The sequence below is a fragment of the Mustelus asterias genome, chromosome 2, assembly GCF_964213995.1.
Source record: "Mustelus asterias chromosome 2, sMusAst1.hap1.1, whole genome shotgun sequence".
In the NCBI taxonomy this organism is placed as follows: Eukaryota; Metazoa; Chordata; class Chondrichthyes; order Carcharhiniformes; family Triakidae; genus Mustelus; species Mustelus asterias.
Genome location: NC_135802.1, coordinates 159,395,143 through 159,414,036, shown reverse-complemented (window position 1 = coordinate 159,414,036; position 18,894 = coordinate 159,395,143). Strand labels below are relative to the sequence as shown.

At 49.1% G+C, this 18,894-nt stretch overlaps 1 protein-coding gene across 1 annotated transcript in view; it reads right to left on the bottom strand.

The window, feature by feature from the left end:
- The window catches only part of LOC144481341 (copine-4), a 308,388-nt gene that overhangs the window by 128,441 nt on the left and 161,053 nt on the right, over positions 1–18,894 (bottom strand). The window contains exon 3 of the mRNA XM_078200739.1: positions 5,561–5,647. Coding sequence (XP_078056865.1) covers positions 5,561–5,647 — 87 coding nt within the window. The remainder of the gene's footprint in view (positions 1–5,560; positions 5,648–18,894) is intronic.

The following is an 18,894-nucleotide window of genomic DNA, read 5'->3' as shown; positions in this document are numbered from 1 at the left end:
ATTCTGCACCCCACCCCCGCTCTCACAGCTCTGCATCCACCCCCACTCCACCCTCATGGCCACTCTCACCCATTCAGACAGGATGAGGGTGGGAAAAGGTTTGGGGAGCATTGTCCCTGGGATTCTGCTGCGTGTTTAGCAGCTGCACACTGCAAACTGTCTGATGTGACAGATATTCCCCGAGGTGATTTTAAATTATCCGACAGGAGGAAACTGTCAAGCTGTGACAAAGTTCGGTCGGCTCAGCACAGCTGTCCCCGTTCCAGATGTTGTCAGCAGGTCACTGTGAGGCAGATGGTGCAATGGCAGGCCGGCTGGTGAGGCAGAATAGTGGAAACAGGCCTCCAGCGATAGGCCCAGCTACACACGGCTCCTGATTTTAACCTCGCAGGCCCGGCGGGATGGGACAATTGGGAAGTTTAATGGCTGCTGGCTGCTTCCTCTTCTCCGTCATGGAGAAGGGATCCTTATCATTGGTAGGCGGCATTTTCATTGACTCTGCCAGTCTGAAAGATACCCATTTATCCAGGCCTTTTGTCCCATCGTCATTTTTCTATCCACAGGACTAATTTCCTTTTATATCATTAACTCTATTGTAAAGTAAAGTTTTTTCTATATTCACAAGTAAGCTTACATTCACACTGTAATGCAGTTACTGTGAAAATCCCCAAGTCGCCACACTCCAGTGCCTGTTCGGGTACACCGAGGGAGAATTTAGCACAGCCAATGCACCCAACCAACACGTCTTTGGACTGTGGGAGGAAACCAGAGCACCTGGAGGAAACCCACGCAGACATGGGGAGAACGTGCAGACTCCGCACAGACAGTGACCCAAGGCCGGAATTGAACCCAGGTCCCTGACACTGTGAAGCAGCATATTCTCGAAAGGTTCAGATGTCTGATTACCTGTAATTCAAATTAATGCTCTTGTGAGACTGTTACTCTACCGTATCTTACCCAATTTGCAACTTTCCTTGGATAAAATGACAAATGTTAAGAATGTCAGCAGTGGCTCAGTTAAGGTCACTCTTGCCTCTGACTCAGAAGGTTGTGGGTTCGTGTCCCACTCCAGTGCAGAGATCCAGGCTAGTGCTTCACTGTGGTGCTGAGGTTGTGCTGCACTGTTGGAGGTGCTGTATTTCAGATAAGATGCTAAATGAAGGTTCCATCCTCCCCCTCAGGTGATATAAAAGCAATCCCATGGTTCTATCTTGAAAATTATCCCCAGTGCGCTGGTCGATATTTATCCCTCAATCAACATTGCAAAGGAAAAGATAGATTATCCAGTTGCGATCACATTGTCCTGGGTTTTCTGTACAGCAGCAATGATCACTGGATTGCCCCAGTGACTGATAATCCCCCTGAATTGAAGATGCTGTATATTCCTACTGAGCCCAGTTTCCACAGAAATGCGCAGCACAACAGCCCTCGGGAAACTCAGTCGAAGTGGAGGAGAATCGAGGAATTCAGGACTGTACAGGGTGGCACGGTGGCACAGTGGTTAGCACTGCTGCTTGACAGCGCCAGGGACCCAGGTTCAATTCCGGCCTCGGGTCACTGTCTGTGTGGAGTTTGCACATTCTCCCCGTGTCTGCGTGGGTTTCCTCCGGGTGCTCCAGTTTCCTCCCACAGTCCATAGATGTGCGGATTAGGTGGATTGGCCATGCTAAGTTGCCCATCAGTGTCCCAATATGTGTAGGTTAGATGGATTAGCCATGGTAAATATGGGAGGTTATGGACATAAGGCAGGTGATGGCTCTCGATAAGATGCTCTTCTGGAGAGTCGGTGCAGATTTGATGGGCCGAATGCCCTCCATCTGAGCTGTAGGGATTCTATGGTCCTAAATATGGCCCGTTACATAGCACTGGCTACTGTATGGTAAATGGTCTAGTCTTTCCATGTCTGTGAATGGGTGTTAGTGGATGGGTGAATGGATAGACAGGTGGAGGCGGTTGGGTGGATGAGGTGGTTGGGTGGGTGAGGTGGTTGGGTGGGTGAGGTGGTTAGATGGGTGAGGCGGCTGGGTGGGTGAGGTGGTTGGGTGGGTGAGGTGGTTGGGTGGGTGAGGCGGTTGGGTGGGTGAGGCGGTTGGGTGGGTGAGGCGGTTGGGTGGGTGAGGCGGTTGGGTGGGTGAGGCGGTTGGGTGGGTGAGGTGGTTGGGTGGGTGAGGCGGTTGGGTGGGTGAGGCGGTTGGGTGGGTGAGGCGGTTGGGTGGGTGAGGCGGTTGGGTGGGTGAGGCGGTTGGGTGGGTGAGGCGGTTGGGTGGGTGAGGCGGTTGGGTGGGTGAGGCGGTTGGGTGGGTGAGGTGGTTGGGTGGGTGAGGTGGCTGGGTGGGTGAGGTGGCTGGGTGGGTGAGGTGGTTGGGTGGGTGAGGTGGTTGGATGGGTGAGGTGGCTGGGTGGGTGAGGTGGCTGGGTGGGTGAGGTGGTTGGGTGGGTGAGGTGGTTGGATGGGTGAGGTGGTTGGATGGGTGAGGTGGTTGGTGGGTGAGGTGGTTGGGTGGGTGAGGTGGTTGGGTGGGTGAGGCGGTTGGGTGGGTGAGGTGGCTGGGTGGGTGAGGTGGTTGGGTGGGTGAGGTGGTTGGATGGGTGAGGTGGTTGGTGGGTGAGGTGGTTGGGTGGGTGAGGTGGTTGGGTGGGTGAGGTGGTTGGGTGGGTGAGGTGGTTGGGTGCCCACCAGCTCAATATAAACAGGGGTCCAGGAATCAGGATTGGGAACACTTCACCTTTTAACAGCTCAGCTTTACTCATGAGATTGGCCTTTCCCAACTCCACTGCCCTTCCCTCGGGTACGCAACCGATCAAAGCACTCAAAATAATGGATTTATGGGCAGGTGGGGGCAGGTTGGCCAACACGCCAGTGCGGGAGTCAATGTAGATCAGGAGTTTTGCTCATCTCAATCTGATAATTATCACAAAGCTGGAAATTACAGTTAGCGATATTGTTGTCCAAATATTTAGATCAAATTCCTCCCTAATCCACTTAAAGCACAACATTAACTCCTCTGCTTAACAACAAGGCGAGGAATTTGAGCTGAATGCATTAAGCATGAGGTAGAGTTGCTGCCAGTCATTCCGAGTCCTGGTTGTAGAGGAAGCAACTTGACAGACTGAAAGGCATTTTCTCGTTCTTATTTATTTCTCTTTCCTGTGTCATTTTACTTCTCATTCCCAGACTGACCCACTCAGCTGCCTTTACTAGTTACCAAAGGGCCATTAGTGAATGCGCAGGGCTGCAGGGTGGCACAGTGGCACAGTGGTTAGCACTGCTGCCTCACAGCACCAAGGACCCGGGTTCGATTCCCGGCTTGGGGTCACTGTGTGGAGTTTGCACGTTCTCCCCGTGTCTGCTTGGGTTTCCTCCGGGTGCTCCGGTTTCCTCCCACATTCTGAAAGGCGTGCTGGTTAGGTGCATTGACCCAAACAGCGCCGGAGTGTGGTGACTAGGTGAGTTTCACAGTAACTTCATTGCAGTGTTAATGTAAGCCTTATAATAAATAAACTTTAACTTTAACTGAATGTTGGTCTTGAAACAAACAAATTCAAAGTGTTGGGAAGCGAAGACTGAAGCCAGTCCTGGACAATGAGTGCCAATGTTACTCTGACAGAATCAAATAACCAAGTATGTAATCCCTTATAGAAAGGTGGAAAATCAACTCTTGAATCTCACCTCCATTACCACTATCTCTTACCACAACCACACACACGCAACAAAAAACAGAGAAAATAAACCATTCTACAAATAAGGTATCTAACCAATGGACTACAAGGCGGCCGTTCCCCCTACTTTATCAAACTCATCGATAGCATGTAAATGATTGAGAATTTAATAAACTCAAACTGACAATTTTTCAAAAATGTTTTAAAATGTATTTATTAGTGTCACAAGTAGGCTTACATTAACGCTGCAATGAAGTTACTGTGAAAATCCCCTAGTCGCCACACTGCGGCACCCATTCAGGTACACTGAGAGCAGATGGCCAATGCACCTAACCAGCACGTCTTTCGGATTGGGGGAGGAAACCGGAGCACCCGGAGTAAACCCATGCAGACACGGGGAGAACATGCAGGCTCCACACAGACAGTCACCCCGAGGCAGGAATCGAACCCGGGTCCCTGGCGCTGTGAGGCAGCAGTGCTAACCACTGTGCCACCGTGCCACCCAAATACTAACCACAGGCAAAATATATTGAATCTTGCTGATTAGAAATTGTGTTATTTTAGCACCTGGACAACTACATGCTGGAATGTCTTCACTGTTTGAAACCTGTCTGTGGACAATGTCAGGTATGTCAACAAAAGTTGCATCTCATCGTAAATAACCGCTGTGGTATCATCCTCACAAATTGGCATTGGCCACCATATTTTTCCAAAAAAAAACAACCAATTATAATAATTTCCCTTTTTGGTACTTATCCTGTTATCCTTTGATTTAAAGGTTATGATTGAATTTGCTTCTACTGCCTTTCAGGCAGTGTATTCTAGATTTGTAAAGCTTGAGATGTTACAAGTTAATTCTTAATGGACAAGGAAACAAAAAGAAATTAGTTTTCTTTTCACATTTTACATCAGCTGAGACCACTCCTAATTGTTATATAATCATACAATACCTCGCAAGTGTTTTAAGCAATCATAAAAAGCATCATTTCTGGTTGTATCTCAGCTTGGTCTGGCTCCTGCTCTGCCCAAGACCGCAAGAAACTACAAAGAGTTGTCAACGTAGCCCAGTCCATCAGGCAAACCAGCCTCCCACCCATTGACTCCACCTGCACTTCCCACTGCCTCGGCAAAGCAGCCAGCATAATCAAACACCCCAGGCATTCTCTTTTCTACCTTCTTCCGTCGGGAAAAAGAAACAAAAGTCTGAGAACGCATACCAACCGACTCAAGAACAGCTTCTTCCCTGCTGTCATCAGACTTTTGAATGGACCTACCTTATATTAAGTTGATCTTTTTCTACACCCTAGCTATGACTGTAACACTACATTCTGCACTCTCTCCTTTCCTTCTCTATGAACAGTATGCTTTGTCTGTATAGCGCGCAAGAAACAATACTTTTCACTGTATGCTAATACATGTGACAATAATAAATCAAATCAAAAATCTCTAAATATAACATTTCTGAGTGTTAGATACCCAGCATCCTATGATTAGATGTTGGATTTTTGACAAAGTTGCAATTTATTGCAATCATCCTCACATTATTACACTCACTGCGACCTGGTCATGATCATTATTTCATTTGAATCGACAGAATTATTACTTTATTCCGAGCTGTCATTTGCTAAAATGCTGATCTTTTGATATTGATGCCACTTAATACAATTTGAAATGAATTGATTATGCGGATCTGAAAAGTTGGAGCAGAATACTCTCACAAGGGAATGATTTTTATTTGGATTTCAAGTCAGGGGAGCTGCCGGAGAGGAGGGAACTCTTGAGGTCCACTCGGAACAAGCTGGTTATTTTCAAACACTTGAACGTTTCCAAAAGGCTGAGACAGACTCATTGAGCAGAGGGGGCCATGTCACCGTGGGTCGCGCTCAGGGTAATGTTAAACACTGGAGTGACCTACTGTTATCGATGACTTTCCTGCAGTATTTCCATGTTTCAGCAATGATTTAGAAAGCTTTCGCTGGGAAATAATCTGGAACAAAAGAAAAAGGATATCAGATCAGACCATGAAGGATCAGTATCATTCGAATTACATAAAACAGCTGCTAACGTTAAAAGAACACTGAAGTTTTGTTTTCCATGGAGAATTGTCCATGATTCTATGTACCTTCCACAGCAGTGGTTCCCAACCTTTTCCTTTATGCCACTAGATCGTAATCAACGGCTTTTGCCGACCACAACAGACGCAAACCGTTTTAAACATATTTTTTAACTGGTGGAAGTCAAACTTCTCTATCAACGGGTATTAAAAGCACAGCTATTTCTGACACTTTGTGATGCACACTCACATACACACTGTACTCATGACAGCACATTTACCTCGAGTCGGCCTAGTGGAAACAGATAACACTTACCTAATGAGAATTGATGTTTTTTCTCCCACCCCCCGGCAGACCACCTGCAATCCCTTCACCAACCACCAGTGGTCCATAGGGCACTGTTTGGGAAGCATCGCTCCACTGTATAGTTATGAGTTGTGAATGAAAACTTTCTGTTAATATTCTCAAGACTACACGGTGTCCAAAGCAGGGTTCTTCAAGTGCTGCTGACAAATGACACCTTGGGTGGCACAGTGGTTAGCACTGCTGCCCCAGGAACCCTGGTTCAATTCCAGCCTCGGGTCACTGTCTGTGTGGAGTTTGCACGTTCTCCCCGTGTCTGCGTGGGTTTCCTCCGGGTGCTCCGGTTTCCTCCCACAGTCCAAAGATGTGCAGATTAGGTGGATTGAGCCATGCTAAATTGACCCTAGTGTCAGGGGGATTAGCAGGGTAAATGTGTGGAGTTATGGAAATAGGGCCTGGGTGGGATTGTTTTTGGTACAGACTCGATGGGCTGAATGGCCTTCTTCTGCACTGTAGTGATTCTCTGTTTTTTTGGCCACGCTCACCCCAAGACCGGAAAATCCCATCAAAGGTGAACAGACCTTTGCACGGTTCTGTCCCGCCCGCTATGATACCTGGGGCAGACAGGACAGGAAAATTCCAGCCATCATAGAAGAGATCATCATAGCATCCCTACAATGCGGAAGGAGGCCATTCAGCCCATCGAGTCTGCACCAACCACAATCCCACCCAGACCCTATTCCCGTAACCCCACATATTTACCCTGCTAATCCCCTTACACTAGGGTCAATTTATCATGGCCAATCAACCTAACCCACACATTTTTGGAGTGTGGGAGGAAACCGGAGCACCCGGAGAAAACCCATGCCGACACGGGGAGAATGTGCCGACTCCACACAAACAGCGACCCAAGCCGGGAATCGAACCCGGGTCCCTGGCGCTGTGAGGCAGCAGTGCTAAACACTGTGCCACCCTGCCGTACCAAGTTAATTTTCCGCTCCGTGAGTTTTCAATAAGGTCATCAGGAAAAGGAAGGGGGAGTTAATGAGCCGGATGGTGCGAATGAGAGACATTTTCACTCATGTAGCTAAGCATTGGTCATGGTTCAGTGGGTATTACTCTTTCCTCTGAGTCGCAGGTCCCACCCCAGGGCAAGAGCCCAAGAGTTGATGCTAACGCCCGAGTGAAATCCTGGGAGGGGGAATGGGAGCTGCAATGTGGGAGGAGCCAACTTTTGGAGGAGATGCTACATTGCGACCACGAGGGTCGCCAACCCTCCAGGAATGGCCCAAAGTCTGCGGGAATTGGCGAATAATCTCCAGGACACTGCTGTGTGCGACCCTGGAGAAAACAACATCGAGACATTAATTTTCTTTCTGTCATTTTCTTTGAACATTTCTCTTTACCCAGTATTAAAATTTGGGGGGGGGGAAACAATATTGTTTGGTTGGCAGTCAATTGGGTAATGAGTCTTTTTGTGGCACATCACAAAGATGGATGCATTGGCCAATGGGCGAATGGTTGGAATGTGGGCCAAGTCATGTGATGAAACCTCCAAGAAAATATCTCATCGCAGTTGGCAACCCTACGGCCCCATCTGCCTGCACAGGTGGATGTAAACGATCCCATGGAACTATTTCAAAGAACAGCAGTGAGTTATCGCCAGTGTCCGGGCCAACGTTCACCCCTCAATTAACATCAGTAAATCTGGACATTAGCACGGTGCGGTTTGTGGGAGCTTGCTGTGCGGAAACTGGCTGCCTTGTTCCCTGCTTTATAACATCGACTACACTTTGAAAGTGATTCACCAGACCTTCAGTGGTCGTATAAAAAGCTAAAGAACAGATTCATATTCTCTTCCCCACACAAATACATAGAACAGACAGCGGAGAAGGTGAGTTGGTGCAGTAAGGTAAGCCAGCCACCAGAGGGCAGCCTCAGTATCTAGTAGCTCGCTGAGGAAGCTCGTTCATTCCTCAGGATCATGATGAAGAGGTTGGGGATGGTTTGGGAGGAATGCAGATTAGAGTGATAGAGAGACAGGGAGAAAGAGAGAGGCCTGGTAACAGAGAGGTACTGAGAGGCAGAGAGAGAGAGAGAGATAAAGACAAGCTAGGAGAAACGAGGGGAAAAAAGTGAGTGAGAAAGATAGAAGGGAGAGAGACAGACAGAGAGAGACATACAGAGAGTGAGGTGACAATTGAGGAAAAAATGATAAAATATGAGAGACCGAGAAATTGGGAGAGATGAAGGCAGAAAGTGAGGGACAGAAAGAGGGAAACACAGAGAGTGAGGGAGAGGAACCCAATAATAAGAGAGTGAGAGACAAAGAGAGAAACGGGGAAAGAAGCGGGAACGAAAGACAAGAGAGAGAAAAATAGTGTCCTGGAGATTGACATACAATTCCTGGAGACACTGAGACAGAGAGAGAGAGATAAGGAGGGAGAGAGACACAGAGGGAGAGAGAGAGAGAGACAGGGGGGAAGAGAGACGGGGGGGGGAAGAGAGACGGGGGGGAAGAGAGACGGGGGGGGAAGAGAGACGGAGGGGAAGAGAGACGGGGGGGAAGAGAGACGGGGGGGAAGAGAGACGGGGGGGGAATAGAGACGGGGGGGAGAAAGACGGGGGGGAGAAAGAGAGACGGGGGGGAGAAAGAGAGACGGGGGGGAGAAAGAGAGACGGGGGGGAGAAAGAGAGACGGGGGGGAGAAAGAGAGACGGGGGGGGAAAGAGAGACGGGGGGGAAAGAGAGACGGGGGGGAAAGAGAGACGGGGGGGAAAAGAGAGACGGGGGGGAAAAGAGAGACGGGGGGGGAAAAGAGAGACGGAGGGGAAAAGAGAGACGGGGGGGGGAAAAGAGAGACGGGGGGAGGGGAAAGAGAGACGGGGGGAGGGGAAAGAGAGACGGGGGGAGGGGAAAGAGAGACGGGGGGAGGGGAAAGAGAGACGGGGGGAGGGGGAAGAGAGACGGGGGGAAGAGGGACGGGGGGAAGAGGGACGGGGGGCAAGAGGGACGGGGGGCAAGAGGGACGGGGGGCAAGAGGGACGGGGGGCAAGAGGGACGGGGGGCAAGAGGGACGGGGGCAAGAGGGACGGGGGCAAGAGGGACGGGGGCAAGAGGGACGGGGGCAAGAGGGACGGGGGCAAGAGGGACGGGGGAAAGAGGGACGGGGGAAAGAGGGACGGGGGAAAGAGGGACGGGGGGAAGAGGGACGGGGGAAGAGGGACGGGGGAAGAGGGACGGGGGAAGAGGGACGGGGAAGAGGGACGGGGGGAAGAGGGACGGGGGAAGAGGGACGGGGGGAAAGAGGGACGGGGGGAAAGAGGGACGGGGGGAAAGAGGGACGGGGGGAAAGAGGGACGGGGGGAAAGAGGGACGGGGGAAAGAGGGACGGGGGAAAGAGGGACGGGGGGAAAGAGGGACGGGGGGAAAGAGGGACGGGGGGAAAGAGGGACGGGGGGAAAGAGGGACGGGGGGAAAGAGGGACGGGGGGAAAGAGGGACGGGGGGAAAGAGGGACGGGGGGAAAGAGGGACGGGGGGAAAGAGGGACGGGGGGAAGAGGGACGGGGGGAAGAGGGACGGGGGAAGAGGGACGGGGGAAGAGGGACGGGGGAAGAGGGACGGGGGGGAAGAGGGACGGGGGGCAAGAGGGACGGGGGCAAGAGGGACGGGGGGAAGAGGGACGGGGGAAGAGGGACGGGGGAAGAGGGACGGGGGAAGAGGGACGGGGGGAAGAGGGACGGGGGGAAGAGGGACGGGGGGAAGAGGGACGGGGGGAAAGAGGGACGGGGGGAAAGAGGGACGGGGGGAAAGAGGGACGGGGGGAAAGAGGGACGGGGGGAAAGAGGGACGGGGGAAGAGGGACGGGGGAAGAGGGACGGGGGAAGAGGGACGGGGGAAGAGGGACGGGGGAAGAGGGACGGGGGAAGAGGGACGGGGGTGAAGAGGGACGGGGGTGAAGAGGGACGGGGGTGAAGAGGGACGGGGGTGAAGAGGGACGGGGGTGAAGAGGGACGGGGGTGAAGAGGGACGGGGGTGAAGAGGGACGGGGGTGAAGAGGGACGGGGGTGAAGAGGGACGGGGGTGAAGAGGGACGGGGGTGAAGAGGGACGGGGGTGAAGAGGGACGGGGGTGAAGAGGGACGGGGGTGAAGAGGGACGGGGGTGAAGAGGGACGGGGGTGAAGAGGGACGGGGGTGAAGAGGGACGGGGGTGAAGAGGGACGGGGGTGAAGAGGGACGGGGGTGAAGAGGGACGGGGGTGAAGAGGGACGGGGGTGAAGAGGGACGGGGGTGAAGAGGGACGGGGGTGAAGAGGGACGGGGGTGAAGAGGGACGGGGGTGAAGAGGGACGGGGGTGAAGAGGGACGGGGGTGAAGAGGGACGGGGGTGAAGAGGGACGGGGGTGAAGAGGGACGGGGTGTGGTAAACCACTGTTAGTTTATTGCCTGTATATGTGACATGCCTGGACACATCCCTGCCGGCCCTACCCGAGACTCCTCCCCCCCGGTCCAGGTATAAAGGCGACTGCTCCCCACCCCCCTGCCTCAGTCTGGACCAGTTCATCGGCATGGGTGTGCTCCAAGTCTTTTGATAATAAAAGCCTATTTGTTCTTGCGTACAAACTAGTCTTTGCTCGATTGATGATGCATCATGGGGGAAGAGAGAGAGACAGAGGGAGGGAGAGAGACAGAGGGAGGGAGAGAGACAGAGGGAGGGAGAGAGACAGAGGGAGGGAGAGAGACAGAGGGAGGGAGAGAGAGAGAGGGAGGGAGAGAGAGAGAGAGACAGAGGGAGGGAAAGAGACAGAGGGAGGGAGAGAGAGAGAGAGAGACAGAGGGAGGGAGAGAGAGAGAGACGGAGGGAGGGAGAGAGAGAGAGAGACGGAGGGAGGGAGAGAGACAGACAGAGGGAGGGTGAGAGAGACAGAGGGAGAGAGAGAGAGACAGACAGAGGGAGAGAGAGAGACAGACAGAGGGAGGGAGAGAGACAGACAGAGGAAGGGAGAGAGACAGAGGGAGGGAGGGAGAGAGACAGAGGGAGGGAGGGAGAGACACAAAGGGAGGGAGGGAGGGAGAGAGACAGAGGGAGGGAGGGAGAGAGACAGAGGGAGGGAGGGAGAGAGACGGAGGGAGGGAGACAGAGGGAGGGAGAGAGACAGAGGGAAGGAGAGAGACAGAGGGAGGGAGAGAGACAGAGGGAGGGAGAGAGACAGAGGGAGGGAGAGAGACAGAGGGAGGGAGAGAGACAGAGGGAGGGAGAGAGACAGAGGGAGGGAGAGAGACAGAGGGAGGGAGAGAGACAGAGGGAGGGAGAGAGACAGAGGGAGGGAGAGAGACAGAGGGAGGGAGAGAGACAGAGGGAGGGAGAGAGACAGAGGGGTATCAGAGTGTGAGAAAGCAAGATTGAGAGAAAAAAAGAGAACCAACAAAGAAAGATTTGGCCTGGGATAATTGAATTCCGATGTATACGACCAAAAATAGAAAGAGATTGAGTGGGCAAACTGAGTACACAGACTGAAGCAGATCAAGCATCATCGAAATGAGGTGGGTCACTCCTGTGTCATTTGCAATTTTGGATATATTAAACATATATAACACAGCGGGAACATCAAACATGACCCAGAATGAGTGCATCAGTATGTGTTGTGGAAGCTGTGAGAAAGATCAGACAGGGCATGAGGTGCGGGCAAATTCAGGGACTGTGCTTCGGAGATAAATTTGGATTTCTACTCAGTTCAAAGCTCATTTCTATTATCAGTTGGAGAGCCAAAGAGAGACGATCCACAGAATTCTTGTGTATAAAAATAACTTTGTTTTTAGGCTCCAGCGCTGCTCGATTTATCGTACCTGAAAACATTATTATGGTGTCACAATTGCTGGCGTATTTAGAGGGTTTAATTGTCCCTGGTAGGTTTGTGGGTGAAGACCCTACTCACTAACGCACAGCACTCCCTCTTGAGAAATTATTGGAGTGAGGCAGCAGATCACACGGTGAGGTCAGAACCAAGAACATTTTAAATAGCAGAGAGGTGATAGCTGGGAAACAGGGCAAATCAAACAAGATGCAATGTGAGATAAAGAGAGGGAAAGAAAGATTGGATTGAGAGAGAAAGAGTCATAAAGGAAAAATAAAGAAACATTATTATTGTAAAGCAATGCGGTGTGTGATTAGTCACATGACATGCGGTGACATCACCAGAGGCGGTCACGGATTTTTGGCAGGGTTTTACAGCCACGCTCGTCCCAAAACTGTAAAATCCCGCCCAAGGTCAACAGACCTTCCCATGGTCCGCCCCTCGCTCCCTCCGATTCCCGTGGTGGGCGGGACGGTAACATTCCAGCCAATATCTCTCTTCCAAGTTGGACTTCAACCAGGCAACACCTTGTAAATAAAGCAGCATCGGTTTGTTTAAATAACCCATGGTGCAGCACCTCAGAAACCCTTTTTCCCTTGTTGTCACATCGGTTAGAAACAACAAAAGGAAAAACTGGTAACAATATTTACATTTAAGTTGAAATTAGGTGACACGGTGGCACAGTGGTTAGCACTGCTGCCTCACAGCTCCAGGGACCCAGGTTCAATTCTGGCCTCGGGTCACTGTCTGGCTGGAGTTTGCACGTTCTCCCCATCTCTTTGTGCGTTTCCTCAGGTGCTCCAGTTTCCTCCGACACTCCAAAGATGTGCAGGTTAGGTGGAATGGCCATGCTGAATTGCCCCTTAGTGTCCCAAGGTGTGTAGGTTAGGGGGATTAGTGGGGTAAATGCATGGGGTTAAGGGGATAGGGCCTGGGTGGGATGATTTGTTGGAAAGTCGGTGCAGACTCAATGGGCTGAATGGCCTTACTCTGCACTGATGGGATTCGATGATTCTGAAGCTTATCTTTTTAACCATGGTTTCAGTATGAAACAGAGCACTGACGCTGGGAGGATGATCGAAAAAAAGTTCAGTGCGTTGACTCACACAGGTTGAAGAATCCTCCAAAGCAAGAAGATATCTCTTAAGGGTAGAGAAAGCTGCAAAGAAAGAAGAACCCTGAACAGGCTTGAAAAATAAAAGTTTGCTTACTGTTTAGAGGCTGTGTTGGCCTCTGAATGGCAGGACCTCGCACGAGGGGGCTGCAGCAACAGGATCCTCACACTATAGGGAGGCGATGGCCTAGTGGTATTATCACTAGACTATTAATCCAGAAACTCAGCTAATGTTCTGGGGGACCCGGGTTCAAATCCCACCACGGCAGATGATGGAATTTGAATTGTAAAAGGAATATCTGGAATTAAGAATCTACTGATGACCATGAAACCATTGTCAATTGTCGGATAAACCCATCTGGTTCACTAATGTCCTTTAGGGAAGGAAATCTGCCGTCCTTACCCGGTCTGGCCTACATGTGACTCCAGAGCCACAGCAATGTGGTTGACTCTCAACTGCCCTCTAAACAAGGGCAACTCGGGATGGGCAATAAATGCTGGCCAACCAGCGACACCTATGTCCCACGAACAAATAAAAAGAACTAATTAAAAAAAGAGAGAGAGAGAGAGATGGGCATTCTAAAAGGGGAGGTCACTGCTCCAAACAAAAAAACGGAAGCCAAACAGGAATTACAAGTGACGTCGTCTTGTTAGGGAATAGAAGTGTGATTAGCTACCAAGAAGTAGTTTGAATTTTGTTTCCATACTACAGCTCCAATTAACACCAACACCACAAATTAATAAGGATTGAGAAAAATAAATAAAAGGGGGGGAAAGGTTAAAGAAAGTACTATGATTTAATAGCCGGAAACTACAAAGGCATTTGAAAAAAATATGGAAACCTGGACTGCCAACAAAGAGAGATTTCAATGTTATCCAGCTGTGAACAAGATACCGGATGAACTTTCCTAAGCGTAGTAGGGCTTAAAACCTTTACTTTGCTGCAGGACCTTGTCCATCCTGAGAAGCCCGGTGAAAAAATCTACAAGAAACTGAACAAGATCCTCGAAAGTCATTTCTCACCTAAACCATTAATAATTGCTGAGAGATTCCGATTTCATTGATGGAGCCAGGAAGAGGGCGGAAATATATCGCAATTCATTGTAACGCTGATAAGGTGAGTGAGGAACTGTGCGTTGGGCTCGACCCTTGAAGACATTCTGCGAGAAAGACTTGTATCTCACATAATGGCATCTGGGGAAGAGCAGCCAATAGTGTTGGCATCACGAACGTTATCAAGTGTGGAACAAAATTATGCACAACTTGAAAAAGAAGCACTCAGAGAATCATAGAACAGAATGATAGAATCTCTACAGTGCAGAAGGAGGCCATACGGCCCATCGAATCTGCACTGGCCGCAATCCCACACAGCTCTTATCCCAGTAACCCCACATATTTACCCTGTTAGTTACCCTGACACTAAGGGGCAATTTAGCACGGCCAATCAACCTAACCCGCACATCTTTGGACTGTGGGAGGAAACCGGAGCACCCGGAGGAAACCCACGCAGACACGGGGAGAATGTGCAAACTCCACACAGACAGTCACCTGACACCGGAATTGAATCCAGGACCCTGGCGCGGTGAGGCTGCAGTGCTAACCACTGTGCCATCGTGCCGCCCCATTCAGCATAATCTTTGGTATTAAATGATTTCACCAGCACCTGTACGGCAGACAATTTACTTTGTTGACTGACCGAAGGACATTGAAACAATTTTTGGTCAATACCAGAGAATTCCATCATTAGCCGTAAGTTGTCTACAAAGGCGGGCATTGATATTATCAACGCATAATTATGAAATAAAGTATCGGAGATCAGAACAGCGCGACAACGCAGATGCCTTATCGAGATTGCCACTTCAGGCCAAAAGTGAATCACAAGACAGCGACATCAACATATTATATTTCTCCAAGGTAGAGAATGTCCCAATAACATTGTCTCCAGTGCAAAAGCACACGGGGAATGACCCGGTAAAGGGTAGGGTCATGGATATGCTTTTAAGAGGAACATCATTGGATGAACAAAAGAAGAATCCTAAATTCAGACCGTATATAGTGAGGGAGCTTGAATAACTGTCCAGGATGGAGTATTGTTCTGGAGGGAAGTGATCATCCCTCCATGCTTACAACACTGCATCCTTGATCAACCGCACAAAGGTCATCCAGGGGTAGTGTGGATGGAAGAGCTTACACAAAGCTATTTTTGGTGGCTGGGACTTGATTCTCAAATAGAAGAAAAAATGGAGAAATGTCAGTCATGCTAGAATACGGAATATTCCATCTCTACAACCACTTTCCCGTGGGATTGACCTAAACAACCTTGGCAGAGGATACATGGTCAATTTCACGGCAGCCATTGACTAAGACCGGACAAACTGGTCTTAGTCAATGCATAAAGGACCCAAAGTCAGAATGATGAAATCCACCGCAATGGAAAGAACCACAGAGGAGCTGGATGAGTTGTTTGAGAGATTTGGATGACCCAAACAACTAATCAGTGATAATGGGACTCAATTCACATCCCAGGAATTTGTGGATTGCCTTAAGAATGATGCTATACAACACACACGGACTGCCTCATATCACCCGTCCACTCACTGATTGGTGGAGAGGCCAGTACGGTCACTAAAACATGCCAGAGCGTCAAAAGATGAAGGTTTGCTATCCAGGAGAGGAAACAACTTTCTCATGTCCAATCGGAACACGATTCACACCATCACACAACATTCACAACAATGCTGCTCCTCAGAAGGAAACTGAGAACTAAATTCCATCTACTCACCACCCAGGATGCTACCGGGACTTGATGATTTGAGTTATAAGGAGTGGCTGGATAGACTGGGATTTTTTCCCTGGAGCGTAGGAGGCTTAGGGGTGATCTTATAGAGGTAAAATAATGAGGGGCACAGATCAGCAAGATAGTCAACATCTTTTCTCAAAGGTAGGGGAGTCTAAAACTAGAGGGCATAGGTTTAAGGTGAGAGGGGAGAGATACAAATGGGTATTGAGCGCCAATTCTTTCACACAGAGGGTGGTGAGTGTCTGGAACAAGCTGCCAGAGGTAATAGTAGAGGTGGGTACAATTTTGTCTTTTAAAAAGCATTTAGACAGTTACATGGGCAAGATGGGTATAGAGGGATATGGGCCAAATGCAGGCAATTGGGACTAGCTTAGTGGTTAAAAAAAAAGGTGGCATGGACAAGTTGGGCCAAAGGGCCTGTTTCCATGCTGTAAACCTCTATTACTGTATTACCTGACACTACTGCAATAGAGTGACAACAACAAGCACACTGTAACAAACATCAAAATTGAGGAGTTTTAGACATGGAGAAAGAGAAACTACTCCTCGTGTCTGCGTGGGTTTCCTCCGGGTGCTCCGGTTTCCTCCCACAGTCCAAAGATGTGCAGGCTAGGTTGATTGGCCATGCTAAAAATTGCCCCTTAGTGTCCTGAGATGCGTAGGTTAGAGGGATTAGCGGGTAAAATATGTAGGGATAAAATAGGTAGGGCCTGGGTGGGATTGTGGTTGGTGCAGACTCGATGGGCCAAATGGCCTCTTTCTGCACTGTAGGGTTTCTATGATTCTATGATTCTATACTCTACAAGTGAGAAGTGGCTACCTGCAACCATTCTAGCTCAGACAGGGCTGATTTCTTATCCAGTGCAATGTGATAACGAGAGAATATGGCGGAGACACACGGATCAAATCCTCACTTCAAAATGTGAATCCACGGAGACAGCATCAGAAAAGCTTACGTCAGACGCCCAAAGTTGTGAAATTCCTGAACCAAGGATTGCTACAGAACCAAGTTCAGATTCTACTCCAGTAGAACAACAAACAGCTCTGGAAGCTGAGCAACTTCCCAAGATGAAGTACCTGGTACTCACGAGGAACAGGCCACCGAGAATGTTAAAGATCAGACTCGGGAACGTTGTATCTCGCCAAAACAAAATCAACATTCATCAAAAAGACTCGTATTAATTGCTACATATGTAGATAATAATACTTGGTAATGTAACTGGTGTTCACAGTCAGTAATCATCAACGTTTAAAAGTTTGTTGTTGTACTACTGAAGTAAAGGGGGAGGGATGTTATGAATTGTAATAGCAATGTTTCACTGTGTGATTAGTCACATGACATGCAATGACATCACCAGAGGCTTTCGCGGGATAAATAAAGCAGCATTTCTTTAAGTAACCCACAATGTAACACCTCAGAAATCCTTTTTCCTTGTCAAATCAGTCAGAAACAATTGCGCATACACAGCAATAACGTACAAGTTAAATTATCTACTGCCTGTAGGAATGAGATTCCCAAGTTTCAATTTCTCCCTTTCTGAGCTGAAGGGAGGTTGAAGGACATTGCAGGAATTGAAATCACATCATTACCCAGAATCCTTACACTGTTAAATGGCAGTTTAATCGGCAACCAATGTACAAACGCAGAAATATCCCAGCACCGGTAGGGAGGTTGGGGATAAGCTGCAAGCTTCATGAAGGCGAACACTGAAGTGGGATAAATTGCCCAGCAATGACGATTCACAGGTAGTTTCAGCGACATCCAAAACCGCTGGACAATCGCTTACTCACTGTTACTTTGCCGGAAAATTCCGGCCCATTGGAGCAAAGATTCTAAGTCGCAATGTTTTTGATTGGGCGAGCAAGAACCTGCAGCCTGAGTTTGCAAGTGGTACATTGTACCCTGAGGGCGCTAGAAAAACTTCAGAACGGAACCTTGATCTGTTCAGCAGGTCGTGAGAGTGATAAACATCAGTGTTGGTTGTAAATTAAGTAATGAGGTTTCTCAGTTAGAACGTTGTCTTTTCATCTCCTGGGTTTTAAGGTTTGAATGTGATGTCGTCAATAGTCCTGCCGATTAAAAGAATCCCTCCGCCCACAACTGTGATTGCGTAAAACAGCCCGTGTTCTTTGGCACAATCCCAGTGACAGCAATCAATAGGTTTATTCAGAAAAGCTCTAAACGTGTATGAGGGCAAACAAAGTAAGCCATTCTGCCCCTCGGGTCATCCCCCTCACCACTCAATGAGTTCATGGCTAAGTTGTATTGGCTTATTAATGCCTGCCACCCCTCTTTGGCTCCATATCCTTTAATAGATTTGTTTCGTAAGGAGGTATCAAGCGCAGATTTAACTGTATTCATTAAATTTAGTGTTAGAGGGGTTTAGGATAACCTGGGATTAAAAAGACTAATGGATGAAGATAAACTAATTTAGAGTGAATATAGTATAGAAAAAGTACAAAGTACCTGGAGTTACAAAGGTACAGTTTGCATAAAAACACATATAACCACTGTTAGAGAACTTAAGCATGTATTTTTTGAAAATATATTATATTCTGTATTAAAGCAAACACCTTGGCTAATGACACTCGAAGGCATGATGGGATACAGCTAACCGAGAAGAACCACCATTCCTACAGCTACTCAGTGAAGCAAAAAGAACTCTCTTACCAGTGTGGACTTTAGAAGGTACAAGTGGAATGAATAGAATAATTCAATTTTCCAGATAAGGGGTTGCTAAGCAGACAATGGGAAATGAATTTTTGAACTCTACGGATCTACGTATTGGGGTTGCTAAGTACACAGTGGGGGAAAAAACTTCTGTGCTGGAATTTTATCGCCTCGCCCGCCCGAGGCTTGTAGAATCCCACCTGAGGCCAACAGAGATGCTGTTCTGCGAGCCTCACCCACCCCGATTCTCCGTTGGCCTCAGGCAGGACTCTACGAGCCTCGGACGGGCGAGGCGGTAAAATTCCAGCCTTGAACTCTGCGGATCTATGATTTGGGATTGCGAAGGAGACAGTGGGATGACCTGACATATTCTCATGCTGCCAGAGAATAAAACGTCATTGGCCAAGGTAAATGATTTATACCAAAATGATTGGCT